The sequence below is a fragment of the Catharus ustulatus genome, chromosome 8 (genome assembly GCF_009819885.2).
Source record: "Catharus ustulatus isolate bCatUst1 chromosome 8, bCatUst1.pri.v2, whole genome shotgun sequence".
Lineage (NCBI taxonomy): Eukaryota > Metazoa > Chordata > Aves > Passeriformes > Turdidae > Catharus > Catharus ustulatus.
In genome coordinates this window covers 6479349-6506782 of record NC_046228.1, presented here as the reverse complement: position 1 = coordinate 6506782, position 27434 = coordinate 6479349, and the positions used below count along the sequence as shown (strand labels likewise).

General features: G+C 51.9%; 1 protein-coding gene across 4 annotated transcripts; it reads left to right on the top strand.

The window, feature by feature from the left end:
- The first annotated feature begins 15565 nt into the window (after positions 1 to 15565).
- Positions 15566 to 22531, top strand: EMX2 (empty spiracles homeobox 2). 4 transcript variants are annotated; one of them, XM_033066484.2, is made up of 4 exons: positions 15566 to 15798; positions 16499 to 16979; positions 19041 to 19225; positions 21565 to 22531. In XM_033066484.2, the coding sequence occupies exons 2-4, from the start codon at positions 16589 to 16591 to the stop codon at positions 21730 to 21732; spliced, it is 744 nt and encodes a 247-aa protein (XP_032922375.1). In that variant the 5' UTR covers positions 15566 to 15798; positions 16499 to 16588; the 3' UTR covers positions 21733 to 22531. The 4 variants fall into 4 exon arrangements, with proteins under 4 accessions (XP_032922375.1, XP_032922376.1, XP_032922373.1 ...); XM_033066482.2 differs by lacking the exon at positions 15566 to 15798 and having other exon boundaries at positions 16082 to 16979; XM_042779533.1 differs by lacking the exons at positions 15566 to 15798; positions 16499 to 16979 and adding an exon at positions 17983 to 18465.
- The last annotated feature ends 4903 nt before the right edge of the window (positions 22532 to 27434 follow it).

Genomic DNA, 27434 nt, shown 5'->3' with positions numbered 1-27434 from the left:
ATTTTTTGATCTTAAAGTCCCCAAGTTGAAAGAGGAGCTACAAGAGAGTTGGAGAGGGGCTGTTTACAAGGGCATGTAATGATAGCACCAGGGAGAATGGCTTCAAACTGAAAACAGGCAAGTTTAGGCTAAATATTAGAAAGAAATTATTTACTCTCAGGGTTTTGAGGCAGAGAAGTTGCAGATGCCCCATTCCTGGAAGTGTTCCAGGGAAGGTTGGACTGGGCTTGGAGAAACCTGGTCTAGTGGAAGATGCCCCTTTGCATGGCAGGGGGTTGGAATGAGATGAACTTCAAGGTCCCTTCCAAACCAAACCATTTCATGATTCTGTGCAGACAAGGGGAGGATGCTGGCGAAGAGAGGGGAGAATGGAGCAGGTCCCTCCCAAGCCAGGGCAGGAAAAGCACTGGGTTATCACAAAGCTGAGCACCAGGGGATGCACAGAAGCACACAATGGTTTTGCAAACACTGCCACTGCAGGTCCCTTTTCCAAACTGTGACTGTCACTTCATGTGTCCCCTATCATTGTCCCACTGCCATTCCCCAAGGCATCACCTGCCTTCTGGCACCCCATTCCTGAGAGCATGGCACATCTCCAGGATGCTGCCCCAGCACATTGTGCACATTGCCCTAAGCATGGGCAGTGCTCAGATCTGGAGGATCTGGGTCCTTCACCACTGTCCCCATGTCCTTAGGATGCCCCTAATCATCTGTCCTTACCTTGAGAAGCACAATGGAGCCCACTATTCTGGCTGGAGCCTCTAGGATCACTTCTAATATAAATAGTAATGACTATAATTATTAATCATTACTGTGATTATATGATTATAATTAATAATCATAATAATGAATCATTATAATTGCTCTACTAAATGACAAGCCCTGCTTCCTCCAGTGAGCTTCAAGAAGCACAAAGAATGAGCTGTTGTGTATATTTAAGGAATCTCAAACACTTCTGGTGTTACAAGTCCAAGTGTCTCTGTTTGTTTTAAGGACTTCCACATTGTATTTAATTTGGAAATCTGCAGCTGCCTTGAATCGTGACCAGTGGAGTGCTGCTACCACATGCAAGATCCTGTGACTTAAATCCAGCAGAACTGTGAACAAACAGGGATTGGAAAGAAGAAGGAATGTGCATATGGGTATTTCTTGGAGGATGGAGAGCCAGATCTGCCTAATACTTCATTTTTCCATCTGAGATTTATAACTGAATGTAATTCAATTAATTGAAGAGCATTTTCAGAAAGACAAAATAAAGCAGCAATTGTAAAGGCTGCAGGCACTTGAAGGACAGATGGTTTGACATGCCCTGCCACTTGGCCCTTGGGATCCAAGGGCATGACTACTATGGTGCTATAAGCTCAGGGCAAGAGAGAGGAATTTATAAAAAATATCGACATGATTTAAAAACTGCACCTAAAGTGCAGGGCTTTTCTCCTTTGATGATGTGCAATCCACAAGCCCAGGTGGCTGAGACATGCCAACTGTGAGCCTCTGTGTTTTATATGAAATACCTGAAATCTGGTCAGGAGCACGTGGTTGCCCCGTGCCGTGTGGAAGAGGGTGTGGAACAAGTGCCCTTGGGAAACCTGCTGGAGTCACTGCATGGTTAACTCTGCTCACTGGGCTGCCGTGAGTCACTCCTTCCCAAGCACAAAGAAACTTGCAGAATGTAAAATCCACCCAGGAGTGGTCATCCTTTAGGTTTAGCATCTCATTCTGGCATTGTCAGAAGGAGCACCGGATGAGTGTAGTGACAAAGTAGAGGAACTCTGTCATTTTTTTAAGATAAGATGTTTGCTAAGGTTTAGCTGATATGATTTGATTCACTGCTGGTGACCATAAAATCTCATTATCCTTTGTTATAGTTGTTTGAGACTGTATTTCTGAGTTATTGTAGCAATTACTGTAATGAGAAGGGTGCAGTTAGCAAAAGAGCTTCTGTCAACACTCCCACGTGACATTGTGGGTGCAATGACAATATGCGAAAACTTTTGCTTTGCTTCTTTTGTATTTTTGATACATTTTGGAAGGAAAGGAGTAAGAAAAGAGCCTATCTCTGTTTGAGTGTCAGGATTGTCCCAGCACAGAGCTCTCCAAAGTTAACACTCACAGAAGGTGAGCCCATCCATGCATCACCTCCTCTCTGAGCAAATTAAAGAAAAAAACCAAAGCTGATAGGTAAGAGCATTAAAGAGGTAGTTTGGGCTCCTCATAACCAGTGAAGTCTATTTTAGGTGTGCCCTATTTTGGGATCAATAGGTGGCTCTGGAATTTCTGCAGTCTCCTTGCAGTGATAACCTGTCTAGAGGCAGGGAACACTCCAGGGACAGAGGCAAGTGCATCCTCAGCCAGACTGTGTGGTGGTACCAGCCATTACCCCACGTGAGGCAGGACCATTCCTGCTGCTGCTTGTGCTTTTCAGAGAAGATAAAAAACATATGGGCTTTAAAAAAGGAACTGAAAAGATAACTCTTATGGGTTAATTATAACAACAGGTCTCAGGTCTCAACTTGAAGCAGAATTTAGCCATTACTATATACCTGTTTGCAATGGTTGATAGGCACTAGATGCTGTATGAAAGGAATAAATAGATGAAGGCATAAATCCTGAAGGTTTTTTAGTGTCTAATTCCATCAGCTGCTGTCTAGAGTCAGGCTTGTGAGTTTCTGTAGAGAAAGTAGTATTCCTTCAGGGAACAGTCCTGAGAAATCACAAATGAGCAGCCAATAGCTGGGCTGACACTGCTGCCTTCAGGCAGGATGGGTTCTCAAACCCCACACCCCGAGGTGCTGGGAGCACTGAGGAGATGAGGCCTGGGGCACTCAGAGCTTCTTCAAACAAATATGTGGATGTATAAATGATTTAATTACCAGACTGTTTAGGAGAATTTCTAATCTCTCTTCAACCACTCGAACTGACATCTCTGATGTGTGATACCATTTAGATTTAAAAGAGAATCCATTTAAAACCTAAATACTACAATTACTTTTTTTAGATGCCTGGGAGCAGCTCAAAGTTCAAGCACATGATGCTCTTAAAACCCTACTAAATTAGAGGCCATTGGGCATGGGGGGGCAAAAGAATGTTAAGGCACATTATATTTTGAAGTATGTGGTTTTCAAACTGACATGTACGAGTTTTTAACTTGAAGTGTAACCTAATATGGGTCAAGGTTTCCAAACTGAGGTGTGTATCGTGCCAGATACATGCAAGCAAAAAAAACCAAAATACCAAATCAAAAACCAAATCAAACAGCTCCGACCCTGACTGTGAGACAACCTCCTGTGAACATCTGGCAGTTCCTTGCAGGAACCAGGAGGTCCCAAATCTCGGCCTCCTTTCAAAAACAAGGCTTGCCAAGCACTGTGTGGGCTGCTAGTCAGCACGGGGTGACTTTGCCTGCAACTGCAGCCTGAATTCACAGTGGAGGGAAGAAGACTTTCAAACTGATCCTTACACATCACTGGAAGCTGCCAGTTAAGGTTTTGTGATTCACAAATTTGCTCTCTTATTATAAACAAACATTTCTTTTCATGATAGTGTCACAAGGAGCTTGAGAGCCTCCCTGTATTTTTTCCCCTACTCTTGGCATATCAGTACAGTTGAAAGACACACACTCTTGCCTCCTTATACCTCTTGCCAAGCCACAACCACAAACCATCCTTACAACCCCAAAGCGCTTTTGGCAGTTGTGACACAGAACGTATGGCTCATGTGGTAAAATGTGCTGGCAAGTTCCCTGCAGGCCCCATCCAGCCATCACTTATGTGGAGAATTCGATGCCAGATAGCAGCTGTTGTGTTGAGGCTGCTCAGTATCACACTAATCAGTCCTGTCTCATCCTTTCTTTCCCCTTCTCTGTCTCCACCTGCTGTTTTCTTTTCCTTTTTATTTTTTTTTACTTCCCTTTCTCACATCTTAGATTAAGACTGGAAGTGCTCTGGGGCAGGGACCATCATTTTGTTCTGCATTTCTGCCTCTTGCCACAGAGTCTGCTTTGCCTGGCACAACAACAATGCAAATAATACAGCTGGCAGCCAGCAGTCCCTGGCAGGTTACATGGTGAGTGACCTGAAAACTGCTGTGGGTAAAAAACACGGCTCCAGGGAAGCTTTTAATGAACTTTTTGAAGGTAACATAGCACTGCTTTACCTATCTGAAAGTACTTGCACAGCAGAGAGATGACCTGTCATTTATCCTGTTCTGAGTGCCTAAATGTGTTGTATGTGTTTGTTTGGTAGTTGCTGATGCTTCTGGTCTGAATTGCAGGACGTGTTTATGGCTCAGGAAAGCTGTCCAGCCTTAAGAGAAACCTTAAGGGAATAATGCTCAGAAATAATGGCACTCTGCATCTTCTCCAAGAGATGTCTGACAGCAAGAACTGCACTTGGAACTGAAGGTGGAGCTCCTCTTGGTTCAGGTGCAGTCTCCAGTCAGATACAACTGAAGAGCTAGGATGGCTTGGAGTGGATGTGTCCCTGCAAGCACTTTGTCTTTTCATTCACATCAGTGAGCTTCCCTGGCTTCCCAGGTTTTGATTGTGGTGCAGGAGGAAGCTGCAGTTCCTCACACCTTCTCTGAGACTTTCCAGCCAAAGGATAACAAATGAGGAATCAAGGTCTGGTGGAAAAGCTGGGAAAATCAAGATACCGCTCCAAATACATCTGTGTATCATCTGATGTGACTGATTTCCTCTGAGGTGTCAGTTTTCTTTCTTCATTTTGGCTGCAGATACAGGTTATAAAGCATCATGGTCAGAAAAGGAATTTAGTGATAAGTTCCCTCTTCTGAGCTCACATGGCCATTATTTGATGACTTGGTAAGTATTTAATTGTTCTAAGTATGTAAGGAGATTTTCTATAGGAAGTATTAACAAAGAATCTTTCACAGTGGTGCAGAAGCTCAGAGAATAAGTGTTGCAATGTAATTCCTAAACTGCACACATGGAACACCTTCACTGTGCATGCACATCCTGCTTCTACAGCTCCTCCTGTGATTTGTTTTTTTACCTTTTTGGTGGTTCTGCCTCTGTACTGAATAATGTACAGTGCAGTGTGACAATGCACATGTTTCAGGCTGCAGAAAAAAAAAAAGAGAAATACTGTCTGAGAGCTAAATACAACCATTATATCAATGTGGTTTAATGTGATGTGGTTTAATCTTGCACTCTGAGTACCAAGAGACATTTCACCACTGGTTTATCCAGAATAGAAAACAGTTCATAACCAGTACACTAGAGTTAATAGCGTCCTTTTGTCCTCAGCTTCACCACTTCTTACCTATTATTTGCTGTAGTGTTGATTCTTTGTTTTCTGGCATTTTTTAAGGCACAGACACTTGCTTTGCCCTCTTACTGAGACCAGTGTGCCAACGATTGTCATCTGTGCACTGAAGAGGAGCCTGGCACAATTGATCCTTAGTCCATGACAGGGTACACTAAATTATTGCAAAGCAAATAAGTTATCCATAACCAAACTGTTCTTTAGGGAGGCTTTTGGATGCCAAAGTGTCAGAGTTCCACTGAGCTGTGCATGGCTGCAGTGAGCAGTGCAGAGATGAGGTTCACAGAGCTGGTGTTCTTCACGTGTTCATGTGCAGCTCTAACGCAGAGTGGACACACAGCTGCCAGCAATTCCCTCTTTTCTCCTCTGCTGTCCGATTGGGGTGTCCAAAGCAAGCAAGGACCAGTTCTGGACAAGACAAACACTGCGTTTTCAAATTTCCTGCCCCTCGGGGACTCTTTCCGTCTTCTGCTCCGAGCGAGGTCAGCCGCCAGTGGGCAGTGTCCGGCTGCGGTCCCTGCGGACCGGGGTGGGCACGGCCACAGAGCCGGGCAGCTCCGGGAGAAGGGATCTGCTCCCGGCGCTGGGCACAGCTCTGCACACCAACGAAACCACCGAGGGCTGGCCAGCTCCGCTCACGCTTTGCAAAGCGTGTTTTTACGTGGAATGTCCCGCCCATGATAGCGGCGATAATGAAATGGTATTTGAACGTAAATGATGCTCATTTCTTTGTCGCTTTGGAAAGCGGTTGTTTCTGGATTCGCTTCTCTCGAGCACACACCCCGTTTGCTAGGCTGGACGGCTCTGCCTTTATCCTGAATCCCTTCCAAGTGCTCGTTCCTCTGCAATTCCAGGTGTGCCACCTGAAGCTGCGGCTGGGGTCTGTCCATACCGGCTACACCATTCACCATAACTGGGAAATCTCCCGTTCACCAAAACTGTAATATTTTGGCTAATACCAGCGTTTCTAGCAATTAAAGCTGCCGCATAGCTTAGTCGGGGAGATGATTATGCTGTTTGCTGCTGTCTCCCATTAGGAATTTAGTTGCCTAAAACTTTCCGTGCTGTCCAGCAGAGTGGAATGGGCTGTTGACGGCTATGCCCTATTTATTTTTTCAATTGCACTGGGATAGAAATGGGTTTGGTAGAATATTTTCACACTGAATTGCAAATGATCACATGCAGCTATTCTTTTCTTCTCGGCAAATATTTTCCATCTCTGGTCTCCAAACGGTTAAATGAAAGACAGCCAGTAAAATGGAGATCTCTTTAATCCTGGAATAGGCAATTGCAAACACACTAGAGGACACCAACCTCTTTATATTTCCCATTTAGGATCGGGAGGTGAAAAGTCAATATTCGTCTGTGAGATGCATCCAGCTAAACAGATGCTGGACCGCATGTTCTCATTTCAGTCCACTCCGCAAGTTTATGGAGAGCAGAAATATTTACACACCGAAATAAGTCCCTCACCCGCTCCAAATCACAAACTTAACTTCCAGCCCAGGCGATTTCAGTGCGTGGTGCTTGCCCCGCTATTCTAAAGCGTGTTTACCTGATGGCCGGACCCCTCCCCTGCTGCAGCAGACCCCGGGTTCCCCTTCCCTCGGCTCTGCGGCTCTGCAGAGGCCCGGGCCCGGGAGGTGGTGGGGCCGGAGAGAGCCCAAATCTCGCAATTTTGTAAAATGAGCTCTTGTGATGGCAGGGGCAAAGCCTCCTGATGAAGGTGTTGGTGTCCGTGGTGTTTCTGTGCGCCGGACAGAGCTGGGGGAGCTGCGGGGATAAGAGGCTGTTCGGGGCATCCCCTCCAGATGTGCGGTCAGTCCCGCCTCGCTCCGCACCCCCGATCCCGCAGCCGGGACACGAAACCCCGCAAGGGCTGCAGCATCCGCAGCCACCCTGCCACCAGGTCCCTGTCGCGGGACGTCCCCGGGGTCCTGGTGGGGACAGCTCGTAAATCACCGCGGGGATCGCGGGTGCGCTTAGTCCCGAATTTTTTATTCAACATCTCTTTAGTTTCTTCGCTCTACGGCTTTGCCCGACTGTGGCAGAGCGTGTCCTGCTCCCTGCCGTGCCCCCAGCCCAGGTTTGGGACAGACATGTCCCCCGAGGTCACCGCTGCCGTGTGAAGCCCCGGGCCCGGCGCTGAGGACGCGGGGGACAATGGGGAGCACTTTAAGCGCCGTCTGCTGATGAAACATAGCCGGGCGCTGGGACAATGGGCTATTTTCCATCAGGCGTGTTAGCTGATGGCTTGAAAATTCAATTGAATACCTTCACCGACCTAAGAATAAATATTATTTTTCAAAAGAACAATACGTAATTAAAAACTAATATTTAACAACTTAAACGCCTATCCTCTAGGAAATAACAGCCTTTCTTCGCAAAACCTCCGAGATTGACTTCGCTTCCTCCTGCAAAATGAGGCCAGATTTAATTCTCCAAAGATCAGTGAGATCAAGTATTTCAGCGCTCAATTTACAGCTCCGGGGTATATGGGACCCTTTCCCAGCTATCTGGGTAGACTAGGAAATAACTCGGGGTAGGAGGAGGGGGAAAGGAAGGAGAATTAATTCCCGAACACCGCAGTAACACCTGTAGTATTTCCTTGACTCAACGTCACGGCGGCGATCGCCGGGAGCGTGTTTCTCTGCCCACGGTCAGATTGCGAGCAGGGAAACAGCGCGACTCTTGCCAAAGATCAAATAAACAAACAAACAAACAAACGTGTGTAAGAAAGCGCCCTAAGCTGGGTAAATCCCTTCGGGGAGCAATTCGGTCCCGTCGCGACACAGGTGGGGAAGCAGGCGAGGTACATCTGCCACCCCCGTGAGCATCCTCGCCTGGGTGCGTGGGATTGTTCAGCGGGCTGGAAGGAGCGAACCACAAACAAACCTGCTGCTTTCACTGAAACCTTAAAAAATATATATATAAAATACGTTACACTGGCTCGGAGGGTCCCTCTGCCCTCGGAGGGTCCCGCACTGCTTCCCTCAGCTCCTCGGCTCCTCTCTGCAATGTCCAACCGCGGCCCGCCTGCAACCCTTCCCAAACCCTCCGCAAGCTTATCCTCTTCCTTCCCCGCTCCCTTCTTCTGATGTACAGCCAAAGGGGAGAGCAAGCCACCCCTGCTGACCTCCCGGGGAGGTGGGAAGCGGACACCATGCGGCCTTTCTCCCTGCCGCCGGTCCATTCTCCAGCTCCCTGCCCTTGGCCGGCTCTGCCCGCTGTGCCGGTGCGGGAAGCTGCGGCCAGCGCTGTCCTGGGCTTGGCTGCGCTGAGCTGGGGCGCAGGGAAGCTGCAGAGCACATTTCCAGCAGCTCGGCTCTGCATCGGCACTGCCTGCGGAGCAGACCCCTCGCAGCCGCACGCACTTCTTCCCACAGGGAGGTCCAGGCTCCTGCTCTGCCTCCACCATCCCTGCCTTTAGCTGTGGGGAGCACTTTCTGTCCGGGACACCCGCGGCTCTCGGAGCGGGTCAGGCACCGGTTGCGTTTTCCGACATGCGGTCAAAAAAACCACTTTCTTTACCATAACAATTTTCCCCCTTTCTTTTCATTTTCATTTTATTTATTCCCCCTGTAACAGTTTGTGGAAAGTGAAAACTGATTGGAGGTAGGTGATTTGTGGAGAGAACCGCCGTGTGCGCGCTCTCTTGCCCATATGGAGAAAATTATCGCTCGAGTTCAGACTTTCCTTGGATCGCAGCATCAAACAGCGCAGACCTGGCAGGAGTCGGGAGTGGGGGTCACTTTCGATTCCCGGCTGCTGCTCCTGCAGCCTTCACGGAGAGAGGAACGGGGTCCCGGGGCTGCCCCAGCCCCCCGGTGCCCTCCGTGCCCGGCCAGCGCCGCTCGGGGCCGAGCCCTGCCCGGGCAGGCGCTGCCGGCTCTCGCTGCCGCCGGCCCGTTCTCTGCTCGTTCTCCTCTCCTGGCAAAGGCTGTTCCAGCCCGGCCCGACACCGACCGCTGTGTCTGGATGCTGGTGGAGAGATCTGACGGCTGTGAAGGGCTTGGCCGAGCAGCAGGGTCGGTGTCACCCTGCCCCGCGGAGCAGGGACTGCCCGCAGCCCCCTGACCTCTGCGGTGTTCCTGCGGCGAGAAGAGCCGGACAAGCCACGAGCGACTGCACTACCCCAGGGGAATGGCCAGAGAAGCGACGCTGGGAAAGGCAGCACCTCTGCCCAGGTATCTGTGCACTGCACCCAGGTGAAGTTTTCTAAAACTCCGAAAAAAGACTTTTCCCTATTTTGTTTCCGTTTCAGGGAGGAAAGAAAGACAAAAAAAATTTAGTATGTAAAAGCACTCTTAGTTCGGAACTAATCGTTGGATTGAAGCAAGGTAACGGAGCGGCAACCCGACGGAATCACACACAGTTTAAGGAAAAGCCCCTATGTCTGTGTTTGACATACATTATGCATGTTTGAAAAAAAAAAAAAAAAAAAAAAAGGCACCCCAGGCTTTGGAGGCCTGGAACATCCAGAGAAACCGCTAATTTTGCTTTAGGAGTTCTGTTTTATTGCACTCTGTATGACTTCCACAGCGCACACACTCCTGTGAGCTTGAATATTTGGGAACGCGTTAGCAAATGAAGGAACTCAGCGAGGTTATGCGTTTCAAAGCTGGATATTTATATTCGTATTCCAAGATGCTACTACAAGCAATTATGTGCTTGAGGTCCTCGAAAAAAATTGCATGTTTTAAAATGAAATGGGTATTAATTAGTGCCCTCAATGACACTTCAATGTGCTAATATTTAGTCGCTAAATTTTAGAAGCTTGGAGTGTTATTTGAGAGTTGATCGGTCTTTGTCACCGCGAACTCTTTGTGCTTCATGCAGGTCACCAGAAGAAAGATAACTCGGGTGGATGGAGGGGATGTGAGAGAATCACTCTGAAAAACTCTCTGCTCTTTTGCAAACTCAAATTTATCCAAAGCACGGACAAGAGTGGACACATGCACACACACAAAATTAAAAATAAAACAACTTTAAATAAAAATACCAAAAAAACTCCCACCCGACCATGGAGCGAAGGGACGAGAGGGAGCGACCCCCAGTAGAGGTCACTTCGTTCCAGGCTCTCCCCAAACCAGGTCAGGGCGCACTGGAAAATAGACAGGACCTGTCTCCGTTGCCCAGAAAAACTCTTCGTAAAATGCAAAGCAAATTTAGGCGGGTCCGCGGGGTCGGGCTTTCTAGGAGCAAGTTAAAATGGAACAATTCACAAAACTGAATGTCTGAACGAGAAACTAAAAGTATCTCAGTAGTACCAAAAAGTACCGAATAGAACCCGTAGTAAATTATAAAGTGATTTTCCGTTTCCCCTTAGAAACAGAACTTTTGCTTTTGAGGACATGATTTAGTTTGCTTCTCTCCGCTTCTTCCCCATCGCCGTACGGACAGCGGTGAGCTCGGTGCAGAGGAAAGTTGAGGAAAGTTTGTAACTTCAGCCCCTCCTCGGGCGGGATCTCTGCCTCCCCTCTGGCCGGGGCTGGGGCTGCGGTGCGGGACCTGCGGGGCCCCGAGCAGGAGAGAACACGGCACTGAGGGGAACGCTGTGCTCCGGGATGGGATGGGATGGGGAACGGGAAGAGCCGGGAATGCCAGGCAGCTCCCGAGCGCTGCGCACCCGCGGGGTCTCCCCGTGTCCCCCCCGCCCCGCCCAGGTGCAGAGCGGGGGTTTGTGTCGCGGACACTGAGTTTGTGTTTTGGTATGCTTTGTACTCCGCTAAGACAAACAAGCACCAGGTGGAACAGCATCTCCCGCACGTTCTTCCCACGCAACCTCCGCATCAGTGGAGACTTGGACACCTTTTCGTTCCCATACGAGGCGAGAGGTTTCCCACGGGATGTCCTGAGCGCGGACACCTGCAGTCCCTGGCTGGCCTGCAGCTCTGCCTCTGCTTTTAGTTTTTTAGGGTTTTTTTGTTTTGTTGGTTTGTTTGTTTGGTTTTTGTTTTTTTAATATGAGTCTGACGAACTTTCTTCAAGGAAGAGCCCCCGTAGCTGACACAGGCGCTCAGAAACTCCCAATTTCAGGGTTTGCCCAGGTAGCCGGTGCTGGGCAAAGCCCATGTGTCTGCCGTGGATTCAGCACTCGGCTGTAACTCACGGGAGTGCGGTACCGCACCGCAGACAAGCCAGCATTTCCGAGCCCACGGGAGCCCCCACAGGACCTGTTCCTTCGGGATAGAGCCCGCGGGTCAACCGGACAGACGGGCAGGAAAGACAGATGCCTTTCCAAAACCCTCTCGCCTGATCGCTTCACGCACGAGAGCTCGCAGTACACGGTGTGGGACAAGCCAAGATTTTGGTGGAAATGCCAAAATAAGTTCAGGGGCTGGATGCAGTGTTTGGATCCAGCGGTTCCAGTGGTTGTCCCGAAGGGACAGGTTTCAGACGTGCTGGTCCCTCGCTGGGTAGCTCAAATCAAGCGCTATGCCAACTCACCGGGGAGAGTTTGGGGTGCGTGTGCGTGGACGTGTGTGAACACACACGCGTGGGGCTTTCTCCGTGCACTCTCCGCGCCCCTCAAAACAAAATAAACAAAACAAACAAACAAAACAAAAAGAAAAAAAATAGAAAAATAAGAAAAATTAAAAGTCCGTTAGGGCTTGATTGCTTTTATTAATAGACACATTAAGCGGCCTGAATGCTCCTGGCGGGTTTTGACGGGAGCGGAGAGCTCGGGAGCGGCGGGGCCCGCCCGGGATCGGCGGCGGGGCGGCGGGCGGGCGGCAGGGGGCGCTGCCGCCCCGCGGATACCCCGCGCTGCGCGCACGGCAGCGCCGGGACGGGACCGGGGCTGGACCGGGACGGGACCGGGGCTGGACCGGGGCTGGACCGGGACGGGACCAGGAGCGCTGGGGAACGGCGGGAGCGGCGTGTGAGCATGGCCCAGCCCGGCCCGGCCCGGCACAGCCCGGCCTGGCACTGCCCGGCTCGGCTCGGCCCGGCCGCACGCACTCTCGGTACCGCGCTGCTCACCGCGCGTTATTTCCTCCCGCTTCTCCCTCACATATTGCTGTTTAAAAGGTCCGGCACGGATGGGTGCGGGTTAGGGTTTCGCGAGTAAAGCCGGGGGTCACGGATGTCCCGTGTTAATGACATTGTGTTGGAACGCGAGTCCGACACCCCCGGGACGAAAACAACCACGCGGAACCACGGCGGGGCCGGGATGGGCAGCGCGCAAGTGGTGCTGGTTTGGGGGAGAGAGGGGACGGGGCCCTGAATTAGCGTCTAAAAGAGAAAAACTAAAGCAGCCCTGCCCGATCGCTGTTCTCGGGTCAGTGAGAGGAATCCGGGCAGCAAGGCCTTTTCCTGCTCCTGGTCCCGGTACCAGACCTGGTCCTCTGCCACTGAGAGGGGCTCCAGCGCTGGCCCGGCTGTGACGGACCGAATTAGAGGGGTGAGGTTTTCAGGACTGGTCTCCTCGATGGGGAGGTCCATGGGAAGCACCCCGTATATCCGTCCCACCCGGGAATCCGGGATGAATGGGGAGCAAGGCCCTGTCCACGCGTGGCTCCGGCTGCGAGCAGAATCCACCTGCTGTGCGGAGGCCGAGGTGCCCGAGCCCGGGCTCTCCCGCAGCCCCGCAGCCCGGCCCAGCTCCTGGGAGCCCCGCTCGGCCCGGCACGGCCCGGCACTCCTCCCTAGTGCTTTTGCGAAGGACTCACAGGAGGTTTAGACATACTGAGCAGGGTTTAGAACATCCAGAAAATAATTAAATTAGGCGCTTCACCCTCTCCTTTAACTCACTCAGCCCCACACGCCAGATACGACCTGCCTAGGTCACCTCTCTTCCCTGCTGTGTGCATGAATCTCCGGGACAGGAGGGAAAAAAGGGAGACATATCCCACCTGGAAAAAAGTTAAGGGAAGGCTGAAACTTCCCTCACCGCCACCCTCATACCCGCGAAAGTTCAGCCTGGTTTAGCCCACGAATCACCGTCTTACCCCGAGGTCCCCGCATCTGAGACCTTCCTCGCAATTTCTTCTTGGCTCGTCTTTTAAAAGATGAGTATTAGTTTGGAAATCCGGAGCCTTTGAGGCCAGCCATGCAATTTGACTGCGAATGTAGCGCACCCCTCCCTCCGAGAGAGGCTGCCTCGGTGCGCTTGGAGCAGATCGGGATTGCTGGGAGGGGAGCCCCTGCCAGATTTTCTCCGTGTAGACGCCAAGAGGACAGCGAGAGCAGCCTGTCAAGACCTTGGGTAGGAAAAGTTCAAGAGAGCGGCTTCGGGAGGTGCTCCCGGGGCAGGCCGGGCTGGAGCTCAGCGGCCGTGGCCGGGCCAGCAGAGGCCGGGGCTGCTGGGGAAGCGCCCACGAGAAATGGCCATGGCGACGAGGGCGAGAATGATACAAAAATTTAGGGAGAAGAGGAAAATTCTGGGAAATCTCATCCCGAGTCCTTTTGGTTTCTGTTCTCACTGTCCCCGGCCTGTTTTATCTCTGACAAAACCCAGGGAAAGCTTGTGCTCCCCAGGCTGTGCTCGCGGTTCCTCTGCCTGGATGTATCCCCGCACACACACACAGCACGCACACAGATATGTGTACGGATGTACACGGCACAGACAGCGAGCAGGGCTCGGACCTCCAGGGTGCTGCGGCCAAAATCACTCTCTTTTCCCGAAAAAAAATCGGACTTGGCCGTGGAGAACTCCCGGCTACAATCGTAGCCTCCTCCGTTCAGCTCCAAAACAACGGGACCCCCCCCTCGGGGAGGGATTTTAGACTAGTGGATATTTCCCCGGCGGTAAAGTAGGTCGAGGGAAATTTATCGATCGTTTTGGAGGTTCTGCGTGTGTGAGGTTTCTTTTCAAACGGATATAATTCCTCCCTCCCCAAGTGCTAAATTACCCGATGCAGTTTTCAAAGGAGCCCCGTGATTATGTCAGGATGTCTGGGGAAAAAAAAAAAAAAGAAAAAAAAAAGGGAAAAAAAAAAAAGGAGCTGAAGTTTTTCCAATTCAGATTCATTCTTCAGTCATGGAGAAGTGTAAATACGCAGATGCAGAGCACTGTTCTTCCTAGAAGAAGGAGAAGTTTCTCTCTCTCTCTCTCTTTTTTTTTTATATTTTTTTTTCATTTTCAATGCACTGGAACCAAGATTCCAGGCGAAATCAGCACATCAAACACGCGTCCCATTATTCAGGGCACTTTCTCATCCTTGCTCGTGTCTGCAACCCCAGATCTTTTCGAGAAGAGGCGTAACGACCGCCGCTTGAGGGGAAAAAAGTTGCACGGCGAAGGGGTGAGGGGACTTAAAAAGTTAAGATACCAGCGATTCACAGGGGCACGAGTGGGGCCGGAGGGAAATCCTTCTCTCCCTTGCTCGGCTCTCTCAGCTCAGCGGGGCCGGAGCAATACACTCCGGTGTCTTCGGGCAGGAAAGCTTTTCCCAAACGTGTGGGACCTGGGAGAATGGCACCTCGCAGCAAAATCTGCCCAAAGACTCGAGTTCCGCCGTGTAAAGCTCACTGAGCTCTGCGCTCGCACGCACGTGTGGCTGTGGATATCTATACGTGCAGCCACCCCACGCCTGGAGATCAGATTTACATTTCCTACAGAGTGAACTTCTCCCTGCACAAAGTGCACACAGCGCGGGGTACACAAAGGGAAACACGGCCTCAAACAAAGGCGCAAGAACAGCCGCATCTTTGCGTGCCCAACACTGTTTTGTCACTTATATTTAGCCCGTCGATTTGGGATTGTGTTAAAAATATCGGCAAGCTGGGAACAGATGCTTTTAGCAGCGAGTGGGGAAGGAGAATAGAATTCACCTCGCCCTTTGCTGGAAACAACCATTTAGACGGCGATTTGTTTTTTAGCATAATTTAATGCAGAGAAGTAACGGATTTCTAGTGTATAAAGTAGAAAGAAAATAGAAAACAAGTCCCGGGAGTGAAGGAAAGAAACGCTAGACTGGTTTTAAGACTTCCCCCATCCCTTGGTTCAACAGAAACATTAATTTACATTAGCAATTCCGCATCTTTAAGATAAATTACACAGCGGCGTAATAGATTTAAAGTACGCCAGATTTTTTTATCATTAATTGTAAATGTGCAAAATACCTGCTGGTACTTCACTTTAGAAGAATGTAATTGGCAAAAATGGGAGGCTGATGAATAGATAATAGATCCTTAACTACCAATAAACAGTAAGCACCAGCCAAGAGTATTAGGATGTGATCATAATTATTCTGCAGCTCCAGCCAATGGGAGGAGGAGAACTCAGCCCTAAAATCATCTCCGGACCCAAAGGTAAACGCGAAAATACGGACAAGGCTGGAACCGGAGACTTGATCCCCTGTCCCGTCTGCGGGAGCCCGGCGTGTCCCAGCCCTGCACGATGCGGCTGCCCTGCGCTTTGTGCTCCGCACCGCGCGCTGCGGGCGGCGCGGAGCGGCCAAGGGACAATAAATAAGTTCGGAGGAGCAGGACGAGCCGTTGTGTCACCGGGACGAAATCTTTCCCAAGCGGGGCATCTCTCCCTGACGCCCCGGGGCCGATCCAGGTAACCTGGCCGGGCTGAGAGTACCCGAGAGGTGGCAGGGACAGGGGTGTCGCGCTGCCCAACTCCCCCCTGCCCCCACCCGAGGAGATGCAGGCCCCCCATCTCCTGCCCCGCTGAGCCCCCCCTCGGCCCCCATCCGCCTACCTTGTTCGCGGAGCGGCGGCAGGGGAGGGAGGGCAGCGCGGGCGCGGAGGGGCGCGGAGCGGGGCCGGGCTGGGCGGGGGCGGCTGCTCTGCGCTCCCCCCGCGCTGGCGGGCGCGCTCCCGCCGCACTCCGATCCGCGGCTCCATCCCTCCCGATGGCGCTGCCCGGCGCTCGCCTCCCCTCTGACGCACTTTAAAGAGTCTCCCCCTTCAACCTCAAGGCGAGTAATAGCGACCAATCATCAAGCCATTTACCAGGCTTCAGAGGAAGCTGTTTATGTGATCCCAGCACTAATTAGGCTCATGAACTAACAAATCGTTTGCACAACTTGTGAAGGGGCCGATCACATCCATGGATTGTCTTTGGACTTAGGGGGGGAGGGGGGGGCGCGACCGCCTTTTCCTTGCAGGAGGGAAACTTCTCCCAGCAACTTTTTTTTTTGTGTGAGTGTGTGCGTGGTGCGTGTGTGTGTCTCCCTTTTGGGTACCGCTGGCTGCCGCTGCCTCCTTTTCCTCCAGCCCCTGTCTATTTATGTGTGTATCTATCCCTCCTCAAGTCACTCCCTGCTGCAAACTTCCCCGGATCGTCTCCCGCGCACCAGAGAGAGACGGGCAGAGATTGGGTCGGGGACTCTCGTCGCGGCAGCATGTTTCAGCCCACACCCAAGCGGTGTTTCACCATCGAGTCGCTGGTGGCCAAAGACAGCCCCTTGCCCGCGTCTCGCTCCGAGGATCCTATCCGGCCGGCGGCGCTCAGCTATGCCAATTCCAGCCCGATGAACCCTTTTCTCAACGGCTTCCACTCCACTGGCAGGGGGGTCTACTCCAACCCGGACTTGGTCTTTGCAGAGGCCGTCTCCCACCCTCCGAACCCGGCCGTGCCGGTCCATCCCGTGCCCCCTCCTCACGCCTTGGCCGCCCACCCGCTGCCTGCTTCGCACTCCACGCACCCGCTCTTCGCCTCGCAGCAAAGGGACCCCTCCACCTTCTACCCGTGGCTAATACACCGCTACCGGTATCTGGGCCACAGGTTCCAAGGTACGTGCAACTTTTCTCCTCTCTCCTTTCCAGCCCTGCATCCTCCGGCGGCCCCCGGCCGGTCCCTGCCGTGCGGATGTTGGGGGCGGGCGGGCGGCCCCTGCCCGGAGCGGAAGGCTCGGCTCGGCCGGGCCCGGGGTCTTTTGTCCCTGTCTCCCCCTCCGCCAAACTTGGAAGAGCTGTCAGAGCCGAGGGGCTTGGGCTTGGTTTTGTTTTGCTGCTTTTCCCGGCTTGTTTTGGTTTCCCGGGAAGAGGGGGGCAAACGGGAAGGCAAGGCCGGCTGGGACTTCGTCAGCTTTCTGCCCCCATTCAAAGCAGACGAAAAGGTGGATATTTTTTGTTCCGGTGTGTTGAGAACTAGAGAGGATCCCCCGAAGGAAGCGGCCCGCAGAGCGGGGAATGGAGAGGTGCTGGGGCTGAGCTTCTCCCGGGAAGGCGGCGGTGCCCGCCGGGCTGCGGGGCCGCAGGAGGCCCCCGCCGCCACCCGAGCCCCGCGCTGCCCTTGTTAGAGGGGAAGAAACGAAGGGAACCCCAGAGAAAGGAGGAGGGGAGTGTGTGTGGGGAATTAATCCCAGCACCGGAGCAGCGCGGGGAGATGGGGCTGCGGAGGACAGCCGGGGAAGGGCGATCCCGACCGCGCGGTCAGCGAGGGGCTCCAAATGCCAAGCGATTAATAACCAGCCGAAGGGGAATAACCGAATCCAATGGCGGACAATCAATAAAATCCCCCTTGTTTAACCCTTTGTAACCGGCAGCGTCTTCTCCGAAGCGTGAGCCGATTTCTCCCGTGATGGGTCCAGCTTCTGCCACTTTCATTATAGACAAACAAACAAACAAACAAACAAACAAAAATATCAGCCTCCACTCGCAGGGATCAATCTGCTTTTTATTTTTTTTCCCTTGTATTTTTATTTATTAATTCGGAACGAAAACAAACCACCTGCATGTTGCATTTTCCCCGGCCTTCCAGAGCCGGGCCGCTGCAGCCGGGTTGGAAAAGGAGCCACTCTCTCCGAAGCCAGGCGGTCTGAGACACAAAATGGATTATTACCCTTTCAAAATAAAATTACAGGTTTCGCTCACCAAATTATTTGTCGCAGGCACCAGGCAATTGGTAACGAGGGGTAGATGAAAGGCGGAAATGTCCTGGTGTTGAGCCACAGCCGGATTTCAAACACACCCTCCTCCTCCAACGATTTTTAAAGCACTTACCGAGAGAGCCCCTCGGTGCCGCTTCCAGCTCGGAAGGAGCAGCCCGGAGAAGCGGCACAGGGGCACGCCGGAGGGAAATGCCCACCGAAAAGCCCTGGCTCACCACCCCCCGCTCCCGCCCCCGCTCCAACGCAGGCCGGCAGGAATGGGAAGGGATGGGATAGCATAGGATGGGATAGGATGGGATTGGATGGGATGGCCGCTCTCTGGCCTCCTCGGAGTTTGGTTCTTTATTTCCCCGCCGGTTCCCAGCGGTGCCGAGGCAGCGGGGAGGGTCGGTGGGCCGGGAGGCGGCAGGGAGAGCCCTGCTGCGGGTAGCTCACCCATAGAACGGAGGGAAGCGGCTCCGGCCGAAGTTTTGGGCGAGGGAAGGCGAGACAGGCCGGGAGAGCCCGGTGGGCGGCCAGGGAGACTCGCGGGGCTCGGCCAGGGTGCCCAGCTGGCCACGAAGGGAAGATGGAAATAACAAACAAACAGGGAAAGACGTGAGGCTCCAGTGGTCGAGGGGAAGGGGGGCAGCCGTGAGGTGTAGCCGCAGATACCGCAGCTGTGCTCTGGCAAATTCTTTTTCTTCTTTCTTCTTCTTTCTTTTCTTTAGTGCTCCCCAGGTTGTATTTTAGCATTTTAATTTCTACCAGTCCTCTCCTCCCCCTGCTTATTTATCCTTCCCCTCCACGTATTTATCAAAGAAACATTCAATACAAAAAAAAGAGGTGAAAAATAAAATAGAAACTATAGTTGGATTTATCCTGAGAGTAATGGTGGGAGACCGAAATTATTGCGCTAGAAAGTGCTGTCGAGTGCATTTGGGGAAGGTGTTTTACTAATCTGTTTTACCCTGTTTCCCAGGGAATGAAACCAGCCCGGAGAGCTTCCTATTGCACAATGCACTGGCCAGGAAACCCAAACGGATCCGTACAGCTTTCTCCCCATCCCAATTACTGAGACTGGAACATGCCTTTGAGAAGAACCATTATGTAGTAGGAGCGGAGAGAAAACAACTGGCACACAGCCTCAGCCTCACGGAAACTCAGGTAAGGGGGAAGCAGGGACGGGCAGCAGGGAAAGCGAAAGTGCCGGGATCGCCTTTGGAAATCCCACCCGGCCGGCCCGGCGTTCGGGAATGATAAGGGCTAATTCTAGAGGTGTTTAGGCCTCCGATCCCGAACCGGTGGAGTGGAGAGTGGGATCTCCCCTCGCCTGAGTGTGGTAAAACCCTTTTCCCGTTGGGGATGTCGCGGCCCGTGCCGGGGGTCGCGGTGCCTCGGTTGGGGTCCCGGGGCAGCCCCGGCTGCGGCTCCGGCCCGAGCCCCGGCAGCGGCGGGAGCCGCGATCTGCGGGTCCGGTGGTTTTGCTGTGGTCTGGCCCTCAAGAAGGAGTTCGATGTTAGGGAGAAAGCCACCAAAACAAATGCGGGGGCAAGGGGGAGAACCTCCCCTTCAGACCCTACAGCAGAAACACAGTTTCTTGGATGAATTTTCTCTCCGTTCTAGCCGGCAGAGGGGATGCAACGAGCCGGTTCAGGAGTTCAGAAAGATGAAAAATAAAAGCAGAGAAATTATTCACAAGGAATCCCCCCCCCCTTGCCCTTTCCACCCCCTTTTTCCCCCTCCCCCCTAGACTGGCTGCGGGCCAGAACCGCACCGGAGCCCGTTTCGGTCTCTCTGGCGGGACACTGGCGATGTTTCTGCCACGGCCCGAGGGTCCCGGCAGGTACCGGGGAGCCAGGGCCGGCGGGCCCCTGCGAGGGCGTTTTCCACGCGGTTTTGTGCCCGCCGGAAGAAAGGCTGGAGTTTGGAGATTTGAAGGATTGGTGGTGGTTGTTGTTGTTGTTGTTGTTGTGTCGGGCTTTTGTTTTGCGCCCTTCCAGGAGACTCGTGGAGAGAGGGTTCCAGATGGGGTTTGTCTCTGCTACAGTATGTGGCACTGTACAAAAAAAAAAAAAAAAAAAAAAAAAAAAAAAAAAAAAAAAAGCCAAAATACCCAGCCACAGCCTAGTTCAAAGTTCCCAGTAAACACAGCGTTCTCTGGGCGGATTAAGTTGTAACACTTTTTTTTTTTTTCTTAACTCCTTTTCGTGGGGGAAGCAATAAAGGGGTTGGAGCTTTTGTTTTAAAATGTCTCCCTAACAAAACAATAAAAAGGGATCGCCACTTTTATGAGGTTCCCCGAACAAGGGACCGGTCACAGGCTTATTTCTACTGGAAAGCTGTATTTAAGGTGGTCTTTGTGCTGCTTGATTCCGAAGCTGGTTGGGGTCTTTTGTCCGGATGTCAAACCCCCAGTCCCCTACAAATGAGCTCCCTTTTGGGAGATCAGCGTGCAGAAATGAACCGTCCTCCCCTTCAATTAGCAAACTAAAAGCAAATTAAACTCACCCCTTGTTCCCCGCTCAGCTTTTTAATGGGGGACTTTTGGAGAATATGAAAATGCAGCAGAGATGTGTGTCCGGCCAGTCAGGTCTCTGTTCTGAAGAGGCAGCGAAGCGGGTTAAACCAGCTTATTAAAATGCTCCAGTTCTCTTTCCCCCCCTTGCTGAGGCCTTTATCAGGCACTTTCAGACAGAACCAGAGTTTAAACTGCTTAAAAAAAAAAAAAAAAAAAAAAAAAAGTTTACCTTTGGACGCTCCAAGGAGTGTGGCCAGCCCTGGAGATAGCTCCCCGATCAATACTATCTGTAATTAAAGCACTGAAGTCAGCTGCCGGATGGCTCAGTCAGATGTGCGCGGCGCTGAACAAAATGTGAGGGATGTTTCCGATGCCACTCGCCGGGCTCACCGCTCTGCGATCGCTCCTGGACGGCGCGTCCAGGGAGATGCTGCCGAGAGCGATGGGTGTTTTTCTATTCGGGGCGTTTTGTACATTTAATTCGCTTTTCCACGGGGAAAAAAATGTATTCATCCCCTCCTGGATGGAACGGGCGAGGCCCTGTCTGTGCTTCGCTCTGCCGGGCAGGTGGGAGCCCCGCCGCAGCCCCGATGGCTCTCTCGGAGCTGGAGGGGCTGGAGGCCGTGACCAGGAGGGGGAACCGGAGCCCCTCCAGGTGCCAGCCCACGGGCCAGCTCCCCGCGTGGGCTACCTGGGCACGGCTCGGGGCTGCGCGGCCGCGGAAGCTCCAGGTGCGCGCACGGGGCATTCCCCGCGGTGCTGCCCCATCCTGAGCGCTCTGTTGGTGCCCGTGGGGTGTGGGGGCAGCCTGGCCGTGCCTTTCCCGCACAGGGCTGGGTGGCAGCGGGGCCCCGGCTCTGCTCGCCCCGCAGCAGGCTGGCCAGGGTGACAGCAGGGCGCGGAGTGATGGGGACACGCTGCGGGCACGGTGGCACACGGAGCATCTCCTGCGTGGGACTAACCCCCGGTGCCTTTCCTCCCGCAGGTAAAAGTATGGTTTCAGAACAGACGGACAAAGTTCAAGCGGCAAAAGTTGGAAGAGGAAGGTTCAGACTCACAACAGAAGAAAAAAGGGACTCATCACATTAACCGGTGGAGAATCGCCACCAAACAAGCCAGTCCAGAGGAAATCGACGTCACGTCGGACGATTAAAAACTGGCACTTTGGGACTTTTCAAAGCCAGCACCTCACCAACCGAAAGTGTTAAAGGCTCACCCCCCACCCCCGCGGCGTGGCGGTGCGGGGAAGGACACGGAGATCTTCATCAAAACACGATTCCCGCCTGGGAGGGAGCTGGGAGCGAGCGAGGGCCAGCCAGCGAGGGCTCCGAACTGTGGCACTGCCGGCACCGCTCTGGCACAGGGGATCTGTCAATCAAAGCCAAAACACCGGGACGAGGTGATTGACAGGTATTCCGTTTATCGCAGTCCACTTTTGAAAGCATAACGTAAAAAAAAAAAAATTAAAAAATATATAGAAAAAAAAATCTTAAAAAGAAAAAAAAAAAATAGAAGCAAAAAAAGCCCCCAACCAAACCAGAAAAATGAACACCTTATGGGACATTTTGCACTTCACGGTTTTTTCCGTCTTTGAAAGAGAAATTTCCATAAGCAGCCAAAACCCACACCTGTTTCAGAAACTTGAATTGCATGTGTAAAGCCGTCTGGGGAAAAAAAAAAAGAAAAAAAAAAAGAAAAAGAAACGGAAAAAAATTACTCCGGTTCCTAAAGACAGAAACGAATTGTAATTTTTTTCCCTCTAAGACAGGTTCTGTGTGCTTTTTAATTTTATTTTACGAGAAATGTGCAGTCTGTAAACATTTTATGATAACTTCTGGCGTCAAAGTGTTTGTGAAAGCTAAATGAAGTAGCAGTAACAAAGCATAGTGTTCCTTCCGGATGGACAAACACGGTGGGGAGGGGAGGGACGGGAGGGAAAGGCGGGGGGGGCGGGGGAGGTTGGGCTTGGTCATAACTTCTGCTGAAAAAAAAAAAAATCAAATGGAATTATCTCCCCCCCCCACCCCCCCCAACTGTATCCCCATTGCAAAACCGGATGATGATTAATTTTTTTTTAAGATTAACAAAGCGCAAACCCAGCGACCAGTTTTGGCGGTGGGGACACCTTCTAGGCTGGGAGGATCCAGAGAAAAGGGACTTAAAATCGCGGATTGATTTTTTTTTTCCTAATGGCCATTTTCATTGGGTCAATTTTCAAGCACTGACCTTATAATATTCCGAGATCATAGAGCTACTAAAAAAAAAAAAAAAGTGACAAATGTTTCCTTCATGTCTCCTATACCAGAATGTAAATATTTTTGTGTTTTGTGTTTAATTTGTTAGAATTCTAACACACTATATACTTCCAAGAAGTATGTCATTGTCAATATTTTGTCAATAAAGATTTATCAATATACCCTAAATTTTTAAGCAATATCTTTTCCCCTTCACCCCCAAATTTCTCGGAAACCGATGGTTTCCCCCCACACCGCCTCGTTTTTAGCTGCTGAACCCCCGCGGCCGCGCCGCGCATTCCTGCGGCCATGGGCGCATTTTCTTAATGTATTCGCTGGCTGCTAAACAGACCTCCAAAAATAAGCCGCAGAGGCGCACTTGCTGTACATAAATACCTAAAACCCCCCGAAACAGAACCAACCAACCAAACAAAAACCTCAAGGAGAAACCCAGCCCCTTCCCTGGTTGGAGACAGAAGTGCGGACCGGTCCGTGATGGTGAAACCGGTCTGCAGCAGCCGCGCTCCGCGGAGCGAGGCTTTCCTCGGCAAAAATAGGTGTTTTATTTAACGAGAGAGGATTTTTTTTTTTTGGTCTTTTTTCCCCATCTTTTCTATCCGCTGTCCAGGTCGGTGCGGTGAGGGACAGGTCCTGTGAGCTGCGCCTCCGCTCTCCCTGCCGCTCTCAGGGAGCGATCCTGGGCACAGAGTAAAACTCTGACATTAAAGAGGTGGGGGAAAGGAAAAAAAAAAAAAAAAAAAGAAAAAAATGTTGCTCTGGGTCCTTGAGGAAACTAGCTGGTTTTCTGGGGGTACACAGTTGTTTTTTCATGCTTCATTTGCTCCTTAGCCTGATAGACTGCATTAATCAGTTTTATTTCCATTGATAGAGAAACCTCGTCTGCTCTGTTCGAGCTACAAAGAATCCTGCAAGCTTTTGTGAAAGTGCAAATCAGTTTAGGCAATTATCATACCAGGAATATGAAGGGGAAAGAGGAGGCATTGCCCAGTGGTCTCCTTTAATCTCTTAATCCGTGGATCCAGGGGGGCTAGTTGGACATAATTTAGGACAATCTGACTACCCTTTACACTGTGATAAGGCGAAGTTACAATGCATCGCAAAAAATACGAGCTTTGTTAAACATACTGCCTTGAAAAGTTAAGATTAGACATTCTGTGCACGTGTTGGCTCTATCGGGTACTATGTAAATTTAATTTTTTTAAAAAAATCAGATTTTTATTTTTTTTTAGCATCTCTTCTTATACAATCCCGGTGACTTTCCATTCACTTGTGCTACAAATATGAGAGAGGCCCAGTCAGGGCTAGGACGCATGTCGCAATGCAGTCCCTTCCATTTAAACCTAGCCTAATTATTTAGTAGAGCTATTCCCAAGGTAAACTTTTCGTGGCGTTTCTTCCCTCCTCGAACAGCTGATGATGCAGACCTGGAAACCAAGCAGGACGCACATTTCCCCTGAACTCGCCCAAGCTGCCTTGCTCTCCACTTCAAACCCGGGCAAATGGGCAAACATTAAACGGATTGCGGCCGAACAGCAGACTTGGGCCCTTCTAGAAATTGTTTCCCATCTTGATAAAAGGCTTATTTCTGCAGGAACCATATACTTCTCCCCCGACCCCTCTTTTTTTTTTTTTTTTTTCCTTCTTCTTCTTTTTTTTTTTTCTTTAAACCGTGAGGGAAGAGAGGGAGAGAGGGGGAAAAAAATTAAGCGTCCTATGTAGCGTAACAGCAATAAAATCTTCAGAGAATGCCATTAGCTTTGAAAAAAAACCCTAAAAGCTTTATTACAAACCCAGCTTTGAAAATAGGGGGGATTAGGAGTCTGAAAGGGTCCCACAATGGTTAGAAGAAAAGGTTTCATGCTAATGAGGTTAATGCCCTTTGTATCTCAGGACTCCACAACTTCATTACTCCCTATCTCCGGCTGCACCAAGCGGCTCAGAACACTGCAATCCACTCCAGCTCTCCCCTGCCTTGCCTAGAGAAGGATTTGATAGCAGCTCTGTTCAAACTAGATAATTATATCTTTTCAAGTCGGAATTAAGATAAAGAAAGTGAAGCAAAGGCGGCTAGCCTTGATCCACTGCAAACAAATTTGGCGCACTTTCTAGTCTCTCTCCCCCTGCCTCAATAGGCAGGACAGTCAGCTTATTAGACCCTCATTTGCTTTATTAATTCATCTATTTAAAGTGGCAGGATTAGAGAGAGGGAGAGAGAGGCAGAGTCTAATGTGGGACAGTGGATGCCAGGCAACGTGGAAATATAAATATTGGCGAGATGCTATCCGAGCGGGTGTTCAAAAATACATTTTATATTAAATAACTGAGAGGAGCGGGGGAGGGAGCGTGGATTTCGGGTGGCGAGTTGCACACTCGGGAGGATTTTTACGGCTTGTTTGAAGGAAAGCGGGGGGACGGCTGCTGGGGGCCGGAGGACGAGCGGCCCTCGGTGCCTGGAGGGGGATTTGGCCCTCGCTGGCCCCTCGGGCTGCTCAGGGGGTGCAGGACAAACGGGGAGCCGCGCACCCCATGCCCGCGCCGCGGCTCGCAGCGCTGGGGGAGCGGAGAGGAGAGCGCTGCCCCGCGCAGCGTCCGGGAGCGGGGCTGGCTGCAGAGCGCAGGGGTTGCGAGATTTGTGCGGTTTGTGCGGTCTGTGAGGTTTGAGAGATTTGTGAGGTTTATGGGGTTTGTGCGGTCTGTGAGGTTTGTGCGGTTATGCGGTCTGTGAGGTTTGTGAGGTTTGTGCGGTTTCCCTCCTCCGTCGCGCTGCTCTGTCTCTCGGCCAAGGTCAGCGCATCCCGGCCCTGGCTCCCCCGGCCCCTCTCACCCGGGGTCCTGTCCTGCTGTGCCCACCGAGGCCGGATGCCCACCCTCGGCAGCGCTGCTGGCTCCCCGTCCAGGATCTGACCCCTTCGGCCTTGGATTTTTAACCCTTTCCCTTCCGACAAAGCCAGCGGCTCCCAGCCGGGGTTGCTTCCCACCGGTGGGATTTGCGCTCCCCACGCGGTGCAAGCCCGCACCCACTCAGCCCTCTCCTTGCCACTGGGCCGGGCTGAGGCCGGAGGCCTTTGGAGCCCTGGCTTTGTTGTGTTTAATCGCTGTTTATTTACCTTCCTCCTCTGACGGATCGCGCTGTTACCTGTGAGGGCTCGGCGGAAATGAGCGGTCCCCCCTCATTAGCACCCAGCCCGTAGGAAACAGGCAGAGCAGCCCGGGCCGGATTCCCCATCAACAGGATTCTCCCAGCCCCGCTCCCGTGTCCATCAGCGCTTCATAACTGCTCGGAGCTAATACAGCCATTGATTTACTTCTCCAAAGGGTCCCGCTGCGAGGGGGAAGCGGGAGTTTAGAGAACCTCCTGACCCCGAGCCGTAACCTCGCTCCTCGCCAGCCTCTCTCCTGGTGGGACACTCGCAGCCGGGCAAGCCCAGCCAGTGTCCAACGCTTGAGACCGAGAGGGCCATTAATCACCTTCCCTCGCTCGCTTTTAATTGACCTTTTGCAATTAGCGCCTGTTGCAATGAAGGTGACCCGGGGGTTGTGAGGGAGCCCTCCCGGTGCCCCTCGGACCCCTCTGGCCCGGGGGGGCCGTGGCCGCCCCAGCTGCAGGCACGGCCGGAGGATGCTGCGGGCATCGCTCCCGCACCGGACTCAGCCCGCCTGGCAGGTGGCTGCCCCGGCCGGAGCAGGGAAGGCAGATCTGCCTTCTCTCATCCTTCTTGTCCTCGTCCTTGTCCGCTCGGCCCCGCTGCCTCGGGAGCTCCATGTCCCCGCACGGCCTGGCTGGAGCCCCGGCTGCTGCGGGGGCTCCGGGAGAGCATTTATAGAGCCGCTCTCCATCGCCCACGGCTGGACCTGACGTCAGGAAGAACTTGATCTCGCCCGCTTTGCTCCTGCTTCTGAAACTGATCCTTGAAATGAGAGAACAGACTCTACACAATTCCCATGGCCTTGACATAAGGTACAGCGATAAATATACACCACTAATGAGCAATTACCATATAATCACCTTCCAATTAGCTCGCATAATGATGAATTAAACATTCTAGCCTGCTGGATTAGGTTTCTTACTTTGTATATTATTTACGAAGGCTAGCTTCTGCTGAGCACCAAATATCAAATTAGATAGGGAATTTTCAGTTGGGGGTAATTACGCATTCAGAGCATGCCCGGAGTTTTTGTCACCAGCCAACTAAAGTGTATTGGAAGGTAGTGTCCATCCTTTTCTGTCTTTCCTTTTTGATGTCTTAAAACAAAGTCCAGGCTTTTCTGCAAATGCTCCGCACGTCGCCTCCCCCGTGTTAATTCTGCTTCCTTCCCCAAGGCTGGACAGACAGAAAAACCGGTCGATTTTTTTCCCTGGGACAGTTAAATAATAAGGAGCAGGCAGAGGCAGGATCTGGGGGAAGTAAAGGATCTTACAGCCCTCTCGCTCATGGTTGCTCCATCCCTGGGAGATGGGAAGAAGCCCGTCCCGTTATCCCGGCCAGGATCACCACCCTGGCCCTCTGCTCGGGGTGGTGAGGACTGGCCGGGCACAGGAGGGGACATCCCCGACATCCCGGGTTGCTCTCGCGCAGACCCCAGGACACCTTCCCGCGAG

What these genes read in the sequence shown, in the direction of transcription:
- EMX2 (XM_033066484.2), top strand. Translation starts at nt 16,589, where the DNA reads ATGTTTCAGCCCACACCCAAGCGGTGTTTCACCATCGAGTCGCTGGTG. An exon ending in TCTGGGCCACAGGTTCCAAG is followed by an intron (nt 16,980 to 19,040) that starts GTACGTGCAACT and finishes CCTGTTTCCCAG; the next exon opens with GGAATGAAACCAGCCCGGAG. An exon ending in TCAGCCTCACGGAAACTCAG is followed by an intron (nt 19,226 to 21,564) that starts GTAAGGGGGAAG and finishes TTCCTCCCGCAG; the next exon opens with GTAAAAGTATGGTTTCAGAA.